Raw genomic sequence first — 14006 nt, 5'->3', positions numbered from 1 at the left:
GAACAACCCTAAGAGCACCCAGCAAGAAAAGTAGTCTGGCGTTCACATATCCCAGCTAAGCAGGAGGAAGCGCCTCTTTGCCCTGCTTCCACTCGCGCTCGTACTTCCACTCAGTCACACCAGTAACATGCTTCCCGCTCTGGAAGAAGATACGAAGCTGGACCTCCCTGCGACTGAAGGCGAGGGCTGCGACCTGACTGCCGGGCACGCATTGCTGGCGGAAGCCGCCGCGCTGCCACTTGTCATCGTCACACGCCATCTCCATCACCTGGTTATCCTCATGGACGAAGTAGACACGGATGCGGTCGTTGTGGAAGACGGTAGCCGCCAGATCTGTGCGAGGCGGGGCCTGGGAGACGGAGAACTCTCCGTCCTTCCACTGGCGGCCGTCGTACAGCTTCTCGCGGAGCCTGAGGTCGTCCTTCTGGTGGTAGACACTATGATTGGCTTAGCATTTGACAAGGTGGCAATAATGTGGAGCCAGTTACCGAATCTTCATGGCGGAGTCGTGCGAGTCGGAGCTCCTAGGGCTCACGCAGGCGAGGCCGCTGCCGGGTAGGGCGCGGCCAAGGTTGGTCATCTTCGACCAGCCGTGTTTCTCGTCTGTTGCGGATGAACTTGTTAGATAAATGCGTGCGCGCGACCGGAGAAGGCCGACTCACCATCCTGACCCAACTCCTGGATAGTGTTATCCTGCATCTGCACATAGACGCGGAGGTGGGTGGTGTCCTTGCCGCGGTGGCAGCACGCCGCCATCATCGAGTAAGGCGCCACCTTGATCTGGTGGCGGTTGAGAGATCCCTCGTGCCATCTTCCGTGGTTGTCACGGTAGACCTCCCTCACAACGCGGTCTTCTCCGATGAAGAACAGATTCACCTGGTACTTTCAGTAGTGCAATGTAAGGCAGCTGGTAGGGGACCTGATACTCACAGTGTCGGAGGTCCGACAAACAGCGGCGATAGGAGATCCCAGGATCGCCTGCGCGACCACGTCGTGCTGGGAACCACCGGACCACTGGCCGTCGTGGAAGCGAGTCTCGCGGATACGGCCGTTGGTGTCCTGTGTGTAAACCTGGAAGTTATCCTCGGACCCGACAGCGGCAATGGCGCAGCCTGGTTGCTGTTAGCCTATGTGAGCATCACAGATGATAGGGTGGTGGTTTCGGAAGTGGGGGGCACGGACGGAAGCGGATCTCCTGGGCACCGGCGTTCGACATGGCGAGGTGTCTTGACAAAGATCGGTTGGTCGGTTTGCTGGTTTGAATAGATACTTGCGCAAAGCAGAGAATGCTTGGATGCTCTGTACTGAGAGTGTGTGCTGGTCCGGGCTTGTTAGTCCTCTTATATCTGGCCGTGGTTACACAGATGTTTCCTGGTAAACGCTCTGACCCTCACCCCACGGGGATGGATAGCGTGGTCATTGTGCCACAGTGACAAAGATGCGGAAGGTCCGGGATGGAATTATCAACGTTTTCGTTGCAGGTCGCACCCATTTGGCCCGCTTCGGAGGACATAACGCGCAATAACTGCGACATGGTATCGCACAGCCCTCATCTCATCGCCACACATAACTTCCTTTCATGCAACAAACGGTTTTACAGAGTCCAATAATTGCGGCACATTGACTTAGCAATAATGGTTCGTGTGTCCGAGTGTTCAATTGGGAGTCATTGTGCTCTTCAAGCATTGACGAGCGGGTCAGTCGGTGGCTGCCCTCCTTTACATTTAGATACTCGGCGTAGTAGTGCGCCACTCGAATCTGGCTTGATCCCTATTTTTGGTAGGATAGCTTAAGGGGTTGGCAGCATGCAATCATCAGCTTTGTCAGATCGTAGAAATTTACCTTGCGCAGTAGCCTCAGACAACGAATTAGGGCAAGGAAGCGACCGTTTCGGGGCTAGCGCACCCGTGTTGGTCTTCCGTACTTTGTCTAAGCCTTGACGCCTCCAGGCTGTCTATTTATTCCTTTACCAGGGCTTTAAGCAGTACTACAAAGGGCAATGAGGCGGTAGATCGAGGAGAGTATGGTGTCTCGTGGCATAGCTTGGCACGTTTTTAGATTTTTGTGTCGCCAAGACGAGAAGCACCCAAAGCTGCGAGCTTTGAGCACGCAAAAAGATCATTACCATGAGTTCAACAATGGGGCTTTCAAAAGGCCTTGTAACAAGGTCTGCTGATAGATTTAATGTGTTATCAACGTCTGGGCAAATGGAGGATCTGTTTAACGCTGTATAGATACACCATCTGCCTTCTCCAATGGCGCCCACCCATAGTTCTCGCCACCCGCCCTTGCATCGATACGTAGACTCTTGACATATCAAACGCTACCCATTGCCTACCATGTCCCCCGCGTTGCATTCTTTGCGGCAAGCTCAATCGCCATCATCCCCGCCATTGCCCCCGCAATATACCAACTCAGCGTCGCGATGGAATCCTGCCCGGGGTGACCTCATCTTCCCTGATCGCGCGATGCAGGCACAGCCCGACATTATCGCCAAACACACGTTGGTGGTCGATGGTCGCGGCTCGGAGTTCGGAGCCGCGACCGATGTCCCAGTTAGCGGCTTGTTTTGTGGCCAAGTCCACCGTCACATCGTGCTTGGTGACGAGGGCTTGGATGATGTAGGTGCGGACTTCGTCGGCGGTCGCGCTGTCCGAAAGGCTGGCTTTGGGTGTCATGGTCAATATGGGCTTTTGGTAAGCACTTTGCACATGTGTTGCAAGCAATGGTGAGAAGTGAAGCAAGAGAGGTTTGATTGGGATCATAAACGGGATTTGTTCGATAGTATACTTATATCTAGGCGGAGCCGATGCTCTCTGGCAGGCGGCGCAGAAGGCTCCGAAGCTACTCAAGTCTAGTGAGGTATAGTGCCATGGACGAACGATAGCTCTGCCATCTAGTCAATGTCCCTCATATTGGCGTCATTCTTGGTATGCTAGCACGCTAGAACTGTGGGTCAAGTTCAAGGGAGAGGCTTAGTGTGGGCCTCAGCCTCACTGGGCGTCTTGATCCCCGTGCCGCTGTTCCGATGCGTGAAGAACATGCCATGCCATTCAACCCCGCTAAATTCCCGCGGTACCTGGCCGCAATGCCTATAGTTTCTTATTCGTTTCATCTCCCGGGAAATTTATACACATTTGACTACGATGCACAGAGTCTCAAACTGTAGGTCACATTTTTTGTTATCTTGTCATATTGTCATATTTGTAAAGAAAGTGTTAGGATACGAGGGTTTTCACGATCTCGCCGTGGCACGGAATATGTAGACGGCGCCAGCCCTAAAAGAGGACAGCCCGGGAAAGCCGGCCAGGAGTATAGTCACTGAGCGCAACCCCGCCCGAGCTGTCCACGTTGATCTGGAGTAGCTTATAGGCGATGGTCACGGATCCTGCCTCTTTTGCGGATCGTTCCGAAGAGGCGTTTCCGCTCTCCCATTCTGTGATCTTGTAGGACATATCATGCGCACGTTGTACCCCGATGACCATGTAATAGGTTGTCTTGCTCGACAGCCACGACGTCCAGTGGGAAGATCGGTCGCGGTCCTGTTCAGATTTCGAATCCTCGAGGCGCCATTTGACTTCCTCCGGAGATGGGAAGTGCCGGAGGCAATGAACCTCTACGCGGTCGCTGGAAAGTTCAATATCCGTGCCCGTGCGCGGAGAGTTGGGAATCGGGACGGGGTCATCCCAGAAATGGTTTCCGGGTTCGGGCGCGTCCCAAAAAGGATCATTCCCCCATCGGTTGGCTCGCGGATGGTCAAAGGGGCTGGACCAGGGCTGGTGTCTCCCTGAAGGACTATACCGGAGTCCACCGAAGCTTGGCTCGGCTGGGTGCATACCCCTTGCAAAAGGACGCTGCATGAATCCACCAAACTCAGGGGTACGTGGCGGTTGCGTCCCCACGGAAATGGAGAAGCTCGTCTGGGGCCTGCTTTGAAAGATCTTCCGGCTCCAGGCCGTTTGAGTGACTACATCGACCGCCGGGTACTTCTCCTGCAGGTCTGCACCACTGACACTGGAAACCACCGTGGTCCCTGGCGAAAGAGGGTCTGTCACGATCTGGCCGAGCTCGCATGGGCTGGCCGCATCGGCGCCAAGTGCGCTCAGATGCAGGATATAAGAACCGCCTCGCGGAGACATGTTGGGTAACTCGAAAGGTTGGTTGTTAATCGATCCGGTGTGTTTCCTGGGTGCTCTGAGGTAGAGAAAAAGGATGTGGGATTGTGAGATGCCAGGTAGGCAGAGAGGAGAAAAGGTGCGGCCTTATATAAACCTGACGGATGACCCCTTGCTTTGTTTTCTTAGCTGGCGTCGCCGGTCGGATTTCTTTCACACTTGGCGGGGATACTCACTAACTGACGTGCATATATCAAAGCTCCTTTTGATTACATAAAAGTTGATTTGCTTGGTCTGGACATCTCCTTCACGCTGTAGTTGCCCTCCGTGATGAGCGGATATAATACAATGAAATGAGACTCACATTGGAGGTGATTCTCAGAGGATACTTGCAATGTTGGTGGAGAAAAGAACTCATTCGGTTTGCAAGCAGAATATTTCTTTGCACATCAGGGTTGCGACAGTAGCAAAGCCTAAGGAGACAGCTTTGTCGGGGCTTGCATACAATTGCGCCAGCCTTTGTCTACCACACCATGCTCTGCAGTACAAAGAAATGGCTATGAGGATGGAAAAAGACAAAGCTGACCAGGCCAGAATTCCATTCATGGAGTAAAAAGAGATAGAAGGAAGGCTAACTCTCCCTTCGCTTTGAACTATCTCTGAACTATGGATGTACATATAACTTAACGTAGACTGCCACGTATGGCTTAGTCATCTGTGGCTGGTGACCCGACGGGCGCCTTCGCCCGTCAAGCAACGCCACAACGGTTCCTCATCTGCATTGTGTCTGCCTGACCACCTGGTAGCTCGGGTACAGTACAGTCCCCATCCACCCATGCGGTATCAATACGGGTACGGGTGACCTCTGACCCAGCTGGAGTTGTAGCTCGGTGACAGACGCGACAGACGCCTTGGCGGCCTGTAAGGCATCGGCCCACGAGTGCCTGGGGCACCCATGACACCATGCTGGTCAATATGTACAATAACTACATGGTGCGGAGGAAGGCTCTGCGCAGAGCCTGCCTACATTGTCTCACTCTATGAATGGATGTCCTTGTTTCCCATCACTAGCGTAACCTATCCTTTGTATTCTCCCACACGTTGCTCGATTCCTACCACTATAAGTTTTCATGCCTTTTCCTTTGTCCGAATTGGTTGTGTGTACTTGGGCTGCATGCTTAAGGGGTGCTGTGAGCTCGCGAGGATGGGGTATTCCCGCCTTTGTGGCCCCGCTGGTCCGCCTGCTTGCCGCCCATCATGGTGATGCTGAGCCTCTACTTTAGAAAGCCTCACGTAGCCTGAAATTATCGTTGATCCACGTCCCGGAATGGCTTTGTGGACATGGTCGTTACACTGAGTGTAGTAGAGCTGGCTGCAGGCAACCTGCCAGGTTCCTGAGATCATGATACCTACAGGCTCCTCTGACAATTCAGTCAAAGGGCCGTGGCCGAAAACACTAATAAAAGGGAGATATTCAAAGACCTGCAATGGATATGTGCTGGTTCTTGGTTAAAAAGGACTTTCGGGGAGAAGGCATTGCCGGGGGCTCTTGGATTTGGAGAATCACCTTCGTAGCGAACCGCACTAGGCCGGCTTCACCACCGCTGGACCTTCGCGATTGAAACTGCCTCGCTATCTTGTTGTCGTTCTATCCCTGACCGCGCGTGACTAAAACGGGCTAGGCTCGTTTGTCTTCTTCTGTATATGAGACTCCCGAGTTCTCTTCTCCTATCATCTTTGCCTATCCTCTTCGCCTCACGGACTTCTCTTTACTTTCTGTAACCATCACGCTCTCCCTCTGTCCCTCTCCTAGCGGAAGCGTCAGCACTTCCACACTCGCCATGCCCACCATTGTCTTTCCAGTTCTGGCTATTCTCGTTCCTTCCGATCACCGCGCTATTTCCCCCACCGTCGAACACGTCATAAGGACACTGAACCACCTGGCCATTCTTATCGAAGAGACGACTGCCGTTTTCCACACCGTCTTGGAACTCTTTCAAGCCGGCATCAGGATTTTCGGGTTTGCTGGCGGTCAAAATAGGTATTCGCTACAAGAAGTGACCTCGATGCTGGTATTCGAGGTAAAAAGATGGACCAAGCTGCTCTTTTCCAATTTCTTCAGATGATTCGAGCGGGTGACTAATGCCTCTTTCTCCTTGCAAATTACAGATCCGTCCGCGCTCAGTCTACACCGCTAGAAAAACGAGGACGGGATGGCTGGGATGGCTGGGATAATTCGAGACAAGGAGATGGGTTAAGCAGTATTAAGTTATTTATTCTAGATATGACCGACTTTTCTGATTAAGTAAATCAATTATACTATACATGTCCGCATACGCATCAGCTACGTGACCGGCTTGGTTTGCCGTTGGGAAAGGCGGTGGCAGACAAATCCTGTTTGCCGGTAGCCTAGTCGGTGCGCCACCAGGGCTCCCTGAGTTCATGCAAAATGTGGTGGACCTCGATAGAGGTGCGTTGTTTCGTTCTGTTGTAGAACTGGGCTTGCTTCGCACAGGATTCCTGTTCTGGGTCTGCTGGTCACATACTTAGTATGGGAGGGGTGTATGCCCTAACTGCCACGACTTTGCATCAACGCTGTAACGAGTACCCCAAACCAAGGCCGAGCAACACTGGTGGTAAAATTCTAGAAACACTATACATACTTTGTGATACTCTCGTGACCCAGCAAGCGAGCCTATAGCGTAGACCGGGGATTATCTGGGCTCTCCGATATCGTCACCTTGCAACCAGCATATTGTCGCCGTAAAGGTGGCCCATACGAGGACGGCGGTTACGTGGCAGGGAAATCTCGGAGCCAGCCTCATTCTCCCCACCACCACTTGATCCACATAGTACCATTAACACGTTCGTTGAGAAGTCAAAGAGCTTCCTTCCTTATCGCCCCTCACTATCAAAGCCACTTTTTTCCTCACCCATACATTATCGGGAAAGCTAACCCTACGGGAGCATTCAACTTCTCATTAGTGTCAATGCCCCAGCCCAGCCTTCCACCCCCGGTGCCTACTGTGGCGGCAGGGAGGAGGAGGTGGTTGGCACCTTTCTCATGGAGCAAGCGGTTGTGCGGTGGCGCCATACCCCTTCCCTCTTTCCCTCCCTCTCTCCCTCTCTCTTTTTTTTCCTTGCCTGAATAGCCTCATAGCCAGCAGTCTTTTTAGGCAACGAAATTGATACTGTTTCATTATCCTTCCTCATCCCTGTACGGGACGTGGTATCCTTCCAGAGTGTACGAGCGAGTCCTCGGGCTTTTCGTCTTACTACCTACTTATGAAGCAGTCACTGTACTGGCATCTCAACTGTCATTATGGCTTCCTAGAAGCCTGCGTAAATTGGTATGATATCTCTTTCGTTCTTGATGCACTCTAAACATTGACGATCCTCCCCGTCTTCGATTCTCCCAGCCACCGGGGTTCGCTACGCGCCTGCTCCAGCTTCGGCCCCCCTGAAATCCCCACGAACTTATTACACCACGCAAGTACGGTATTCCACCAGACCAGACTATTCTCCCGACCGAGCACAAAGTGATTCTCATCCGGAAAATTCAGCAGCCGCGTCTCAATTCCCTTCAACCGGCACGCGGCATACGCCGCCCACCCAGCGGTACTGGGGCACCGGAAATCCTTGTCGGAGTGAATAATGAGCATTGGCGTCGACCAATTGGTCAGGTACTCAACGGGATTCCACTTCCGCCAGAGCTCCTTGGCGCTGGGAGGGTCTTGATCCGCCGAGGGTGCATCGGTGAAGAACGGCGACCCAAACGAGCGGGTGAGCTCCTGCTTCTGCGCCAGGTCGTCCCCCAGCAGCTCAGCGACGACGTCGAAGACCCCGTCGTGGCAGACGATTGCTTTCAGCTTCTGGGCCAGCGGCTGGCCCGCCACCCACAAAGCCATGTAGCCGCCGTAGCTGGCGCCAGCGGCCACAGCTCGGTCGGTGTCGCATTTTGTGGACAGGTTGTTTTCGACCCAGCTGAAGCAGCGCTCGATGTCGTGGTAGGGGTGGCCGCCCCATTGGCGCGAGACCGCGCGCGTGAATTCCCTCCCGAAGGAATCCGAGCCGGTGAAGTTGGGAATCGCGACGATGTAGCCCTGTTCTGCGACGAGGGCCGCATTCCACCGCCAGGTCCAGGCGTCTTTCATGGCGGAGCTGGGGCCGCCGTGCATGAGGATGAATAAGGGGTGCTTGGTGGGCGAGGTGGGTTCGTAATCGGAGGGCTTCAGGATCCAGCACTGTACGGGGGTCTCGCCGTCGGGTCCACCGGCGTAGGTAATGGATTCGACTTGCTTGGAGGAGATGCCGAAGTAGGCACCGTAGTCGGACGACGTGTAGATTATTTTGCTGTTCTCGGATTGGCCATCAACGCCGGTCAGAGGCGTGACGATCGAGAATAGCCCCTGGTCGATGAACGAAGAGGACGTGGCCAGTAGGCGGGTTTCGGTGTCGAGGTCGCTGAGACGATACAGCGCGGACACCGAGCCAGGTATGCTTAGCTCCCTGGGGATGACGGTTTGATGCTTCTCTCGGGAAGATAGGGGAATACCCACCTGGTAGACCCGAGCCCGAGCTTGGGAATTGGCAATTAGATACAAATTGGTGCCGTCGTTCGCCCACACAATCGCGTCCGGGAAGACATCCCACTGACTCCCATCCGCGAGGTCGACCGTCTGTAGAAGAAAGATGACGCTCAAAGTGTCGACGTCCACAAGCCCTATAGTCTTATACGACCATTCCTCGCTGTCCTGGTCCACAAGGAACGCAGCCAGGGGGCCCTTGGGCGCGAAGGTCGGGGTCGAAACCACGTTCGCATGACCTGGAACACAAATCTTTCTCAGGGGCGCGACTTCGGTCTCCTCAAATGTTGACAATGGGAGGAAATATAGCGACCGCTGCGTTTGGATCCATTCCGTATTTCCGGGCTCGCTTGTGGCGAAGATAATCCCATATGTTGAGATGCTTAGCTCCGCGACGCTGGACGAGTCGGCATAGAAGGGCACCGCCAGCCCGGTATCTCGTAGCGCATTTATTGGGCCAGCCGGAGGCAGGTGCCATTTTTTGGTCTCGTCATCTAGTTTCAGCACCGTGAACCAAATGACCGAGCGATACTGGTCGACATATGTATCCCAGCTTCTGGGACGACCATGCGCCCATTCGCGAGCAGTCGTCGGCGGTTTCTCGATCTTTGCTGTGTTATATAGGTTCTGATCGGCATCCGCCGGCGCGGTGAAGACGAAGGCAATGTCCCCGTTGTCCAAGACTTTAGTTCTGACGTCCTTCAACTTCGCGTCGATGCTACCGGCGAGATAAGGTCTGGATGGGTGACGACACCACGTTCAATACTCTGCTTTCTTGATGGCTCACTCGATAGGATAGATTTGAACCGTACCGTATAGTGCTGTCAGCGTCGCCAATCCACAGCTCGGTGTCCTTGTTCTTCTCGCCCTCCCGCTCCCACAGCAGCGACGAACCCCGCAGCCAACGGAACGAACTTTCCTTGGGGTTGTTGCTGTATCGAGTCGACTTTCCTGTTCCCAGGTCAAGTATGTTGACGTCTGTATAGCTGGTGTGTGTTGCGAGATCGTAGGTCGAAACGGTGTAGAGCGCGAATTCTCCGTCATCGTTCGGAACTGCTTCCGAGGTCCTTGGAGCGGTGACTAGGAGTCTGTTGGGCGGTCCCGAAAGAGTTAACACAATTTTGCTCTCCAATTTACACTTGATCACGGCAAGGACATACTCTGGGGTGAATTTCTTCAGGGCTGGCATTTTGGAGGGGGGGTCGGTCGAGGTGATGCTACGCCAGTCAGCGATGTGTAGTGAGGGGAAGTTCGTCTTAAATAATAGTTGCCTGGCGGCCATCGACCGGAGCTCCGACGCTGATGGTCTGACCGTGCGGGGGCACCTGGCCTAACCCGAGTTAGCGAGCTATATGTAACACCGCGAATGCGAAGAGCATGCATAATCAGCACTTGTAAATTATGCAATGCAATGATGCCATTCTGTTCCCGTGTGGCTGCGGCGCGCTTATCAAGCTGCGCGTGCTGCTTTAAGCCTCGAACGATAAGGTGTTATCGGTATCTTTCACGTGACACCCATGGATCTTTCCTGTCCCCTGCTATAAGCATAATACTACGCACGAGTCTCCCACAGCAAGCACAACAGAATGTCTCTCAAAGATGCCTTCAGCAAGAAAGAGCATTTACATGTCTTCAACTGAGAGGTAATCGGAGAACCAATGCACTGCAACCGGTGCGAGCAGGCTCAGGATTGCCAGCCGGTTGCCCACAAACCACGTTGAGGAAACCATACTAATGTGATTCCGTGGCGTCTAGGAGAAGGTTAAATGCAATCCTTGGAGACAGTTCGCGTGTTTGTCGGTAGAAGAGGCCCAGCAGTCCTTTATCCAGCTAGTTGATACGCCCAGGACACAATATGAGACAAAGTGGTATCGAAATTGTCAATGTGAGGCGGATCGGTATGTTTGAGAGTGGTAATCGTGGCGGTTGACTTTCGGTATGATATACCTGTTTGAGGTACAAAGACGATTGATGATATATTCACCATAAGTATCAGACTGTACTGAATCAACTGGATTATGCTATTGGCTCTCTCTCTGTTCTCATCGTGCAACGGAGCCCATCAAGGGAAGGGTTTATTCTTGGGTGTATGCTCCGAATATAGGTACCATGGGGAACATAATCAAGAAGAAATATCTTCAGACATTTGTTGGGCAAAATCCCGGCGAAAAGTTCATATGCCGCTCTGTTCCAAGTCCTTCCCGCTGATATTCACCATAAAGTTGCCCCTGGTCTTCCGCTCCTGCCATGATCTCATGGTGGACGATCCAACATTCCGGGATCGACAGTCCATGCGAGGAATGCTTCAAAACAAAACACAACTCAGACACAGCAAGCTATAAGAACATCACCACTTCACACAGCCTCTGGCATACAACAACCATTCCACCGTGAATATGCATCTACGCGCACTCTCGACACTGACGCTGCCACTGACCCTCCTTACTCCTCTCACCACATCTCAAACCCTAAACATTGTAGCCCACCAAGATGACGACCTGCTCTTCCTCTCGCCAGACCTTCTGCATACCATCCATTTGACGACTCCTTCCACCCCAGCACGCACAATCTTCCTTACGGCCGGCGATGCAGGGGACCCATCCTCCTACTGGACGTCGCGTCAAGCCGGTTCCCTGGCCGCCTACGCGCGCATGGCCAACGCCCCCAACACATGGACCGAGTCTACTCTTTCCGTCCCTGACACCATTCACTCAATCCCGTTATACACCCTCGCCGCAAACCCATCCATCTCCCTCGCCTTCCTTCAACTCCCCGACGGCAATCTGCACGGCGAAGGTTTCCCCACCACGGGCAACGTAAGCCTCCAACAGCTCTGGCAAGACAAAATCCCCTCCATGTCTAGCCTAAACCCTGCTCAAGAAAGCACATATACAAGAGACACCCTTGTCTCGACCCTCAGCGCGGCCATCGCCTCCTTCAACCCCGTCCGCGTGAACACCCTCGACTTCACTCGGGACTTCGATGCCACCAGCCCCCCGGAAGGTGGTTCCTGGTCGGATCACAGCGACCATCTCGCGACCGCCCGGTTCGCGCAAGCAGCCGCGCAGGACTGCGCGGCCAAGGGAAAATGGAATACGGAGGTGGTCGGGTACATGGGGTATCCGGTTCTGGACGCACTGCCGCAGAGTGGGAATGTGCGGGGCGCGGAGTTGGTGGAGAAGCAGTTGGTGTTCTATACGTATGCCTTGAGCGATTGGCGGACTTGTCGGGACGATGGGGGGTGTAAGGGAGGTAACGAAGAGGGGTGGTTGGCGAGGCAGGTTGTTGTGTCATCGAGTCCGGGGACAGTGGTTGCTAGTGCGCAGGTTGTGGCCAAGGACAATGGGGCTGGGGGGCTGGGGGGCCGCTGGGGATTTGTGAGGGCCGGTGAGACAGTTGAGTTGACCGGGGAGGGGAGTACCGGCGCGTTGCAGTATCGTTGGAAGCAGGTGGAGGGGGTACAGGTGCAGGTGGAGGCTGCTGAGAGCCCGAAGGCCACTGTCACAGTGGCAGGGGTACAGGTTGGCGAGACGCTGGGGTTTGAACTGGTGGTGTTCGGTGATGAGGGCGTGGAAAGCACGCCGACACGCGTGAGCTTGTTTGTGGTGCCGGGGGAGGATGTTGCGCCACGGGCGAGCAATATCACGGCTTCGTCGGAGAATGCTGCAGGTGAGCAGTCGGCTGCTAAGGCGGTTGATGGCCGGGTTGGGGGGTATCCTGGGGATGCATCGATGGAGTGGGCCACGGTGGGTGGGAGGGAAGGCAGCTGGTGGAGACTAGAGTGGGACTCGCCGCAGACGATCTCCCAGGTTTACCTGTTCGATCGACCGAACACGTTAGATCAAGTCACGGGGGGTGTGGTGGAGTTTGATGATGGCAGCAGTACTGCCTTTGCTGCCCTCTCCGACTATGGTGAACCGAATCGGGTGGATTTCGAGCAGAGGTCAGTCCACGCTCTGACAGTCAGAGTCACTTCTGTGAGTTCCACAACAGGCAACGTGGGACTGGCAGAGGTCAAAGTGTTCTGACGTGTTTTGGGCACGATGAGCATCCTGTACTTAGGGTTAGAACGATAGACTCCGTCCCTCGACTCGATGGTATTCCGGATCAACATTTGACGTCAGCGCTTCACTCTGGGGATATATGACGTCTAACGGTACTCCACGTCCCCATCGGCCTTCCTGAAAGGGACGGATTCAATAAGCATCGCGAAAAAGAGAAGTATTGTTGGTAAAACTAGGCAATTGTCAAATTCTTCACAGGAAGGACTGTATTATTTGCGATTTATTGTAAAGTATAGATTGAAAGGACAGATTCCGTTCTTAAAGATGGGAAATGGGGAATCCCTGGGGCCTAGAAATCCCACGGCAAAGACTCCACCCTGATCTTCTCCCCGAGGTCTCCGGTGACGCTAAGTGGAAACAGGGGCTCCTTGTTATAAGGCACTTACCACCGAGTCCATTGGTTCAAGCTCTCGTCGTGGAACTTCAAGTCGAAGGTAGATAGCGGCTGCTCCTCCGGATCGGTGTCATCGTAGCTTTGGGCCATTCCAAAGACCAGGGTGTCCTCGTCCAGGCTCTTGACAGGCGCCTTGGCGGCCTGTCAGGTGGCTAGCCACTGGTGCCTTGGGCACCCGTTGTCCTATATATATACTTAACTCCGAGCGAAGGCCCGCAGGGCCTTCCTCTTCCCTTTTCTCCCCAAAAATGGAATTCTTGCCTGGTTCGATCATCTCCCTTTTGTAGCCTCACAGCTGCCCGGTGAGGAACACTGAGAACGGACCTGGGCGCTGAACCGCGTGCCAACTGGCGAACGCGGCGGCCGCCGGTAGGAGAACGACACGCCGCAAGGTAGGTATAGAGGTAAAGTATGCCCGGTGGCCACCGACGCCGCCAGTTAGCTACGCGGGGAAGAAATCTACGTGGATCTATAGACTACGTGAAGATCAGGATTACAGAGGAAAAATAGGCCAACTGGCTAGGCCAACTGGCCAATTGTTTTATTTGTATATAGACTTGATACCCCGGCCCCCGCCGGGCCCGAGCGTGGTGGGCAAACGCTCGGTGGTCCGGGCGTGATTCCCAGGGGGCGCCCTCCCCCATACAAACTGGGCCTCCCCGCCGCCGCCAACTGGCCCCCCCCGCTGCCGGTGGCCACCTCGCCGCCACCCAAGGCCTTCCACGGGGGAAGGTGCGACCCGCCAACTGGCCTCCCGGGGGATGGTGCGACCGCCATACGAACTGGGCCGCCCCGCGGAGCCAACTGGTGGGAGGCCGCCGCCAACTGGCCTCGCAAGGACGCAAGC

General features: G+C 54.4%; 5 protein-coding genes across 5 annotated transcripts; 1 reads left to right on the top strand and 4 right to left on the bottom strand.

Moving 5' to 3' along the window:
• Positions 1-39: 39 nt before the first annotated feature.
• fleA (fucose-specific lectin FleA) lies at positions 40-1116 on the bottom strand (the record flags this gene model as incomplete). The annotated part of the gene is made up of 4 exons (XM_025676168.1): positions 40-437; positions 489-603; positions 645-882; positions 931-1116. Coding segments are annotated over 4 exons (921 nt in total), but the record flags the coding sequence as incomplete, so codon positions are not given.
• A 1298-nt stretch (positions 1117-2414) lies between these two features.
• Positions 2415-4139, bottom strand: BO86DRAFT_403261 (uncharacterized protein; the record flags this gene model as incomplete). Its single annotated transcript, XM_025673924.1, has 2 exons — positions 2415-2665; positions 3323-4139. 2 exons carry the CDS (start codon positions 4137-4139, stop codon positions 2415-2417), a joined length of 1068 nt encoding a protein of 355 aa, XP_025523733.1.
• Positions 4140-7414: 3275 nt separating this feature from the next.
• Positions 7415-9890, bottom strand: BO86DRAFT_458861 (alpha/beta hydrolase family protein; the record flags this gene model as incomplete). Its single annotated transcript, XM_025677322.1, has 3 exons — positions 7415-9437; positions 9514-9789; positions 9862-9890. 3 exons carry the CDS (start codon positions 9888-9890, stop codon positions 7496-7498), a joined length of 2247 nt encoding a protein of 748 aa, XP_025523732.1. The 3' UTR covers positions 7415-7495.
• A 1258-nt stretch (positions 9891-11148) lies between these two features.
• On the top strand, positions 11149-12729 carry BO86DRAFT_291384 (uncharacterized protein; the record flags this gene model as incomplete). The annotated part of the gene is made up of 1 exon (XM_025667384.1): positions 11149-12729. A coding segment is annotated over one exon (1581 nt), but the record flags the coding sequence as incomplete, so codon positions are not given.
• Positions 12730-13147: 418 nt separating this feature from the next.
• Positions 13148-13936, bottom strand: BO86DRAFT_403258 (uncharacterized protein; the record flags this gene model as incomplete). Its single annotated transcript, XM_025673923.1, has 2 exons — positions 13148-13291; positions 13724-13936. 2 exons carry the CDS (start codon positions 13934-13936, stop codon positions 13148-13150), a joined length of 357 nt encoding a protein of 118 aa, XP_025523730.1.
• Between the last annotated feature and the right edge of the window lie 70 nt (positions 13937-14006).

The sequence above is a fragment of the Aspergillus japonicus genome, assembly GCF_003184785.1.
Source record: "Aspergillus japonicus CBS 114.51 unplaced genomic scaffold BO86scaffold_66, whole genome shotgun sequence".
Lineage (NCBI taxonomy): Eukaryota > Fungi > Ascomycota > Eurotiomycetes > Eurotiales > Aspergillaceae > Aspergillus > Aspergillus japonicus.
The sequence above is the reverse complement of the archived record's forward strand: the minus strand, read 5'-3'. Positions and strand labels throughout refer to the sequence as shown.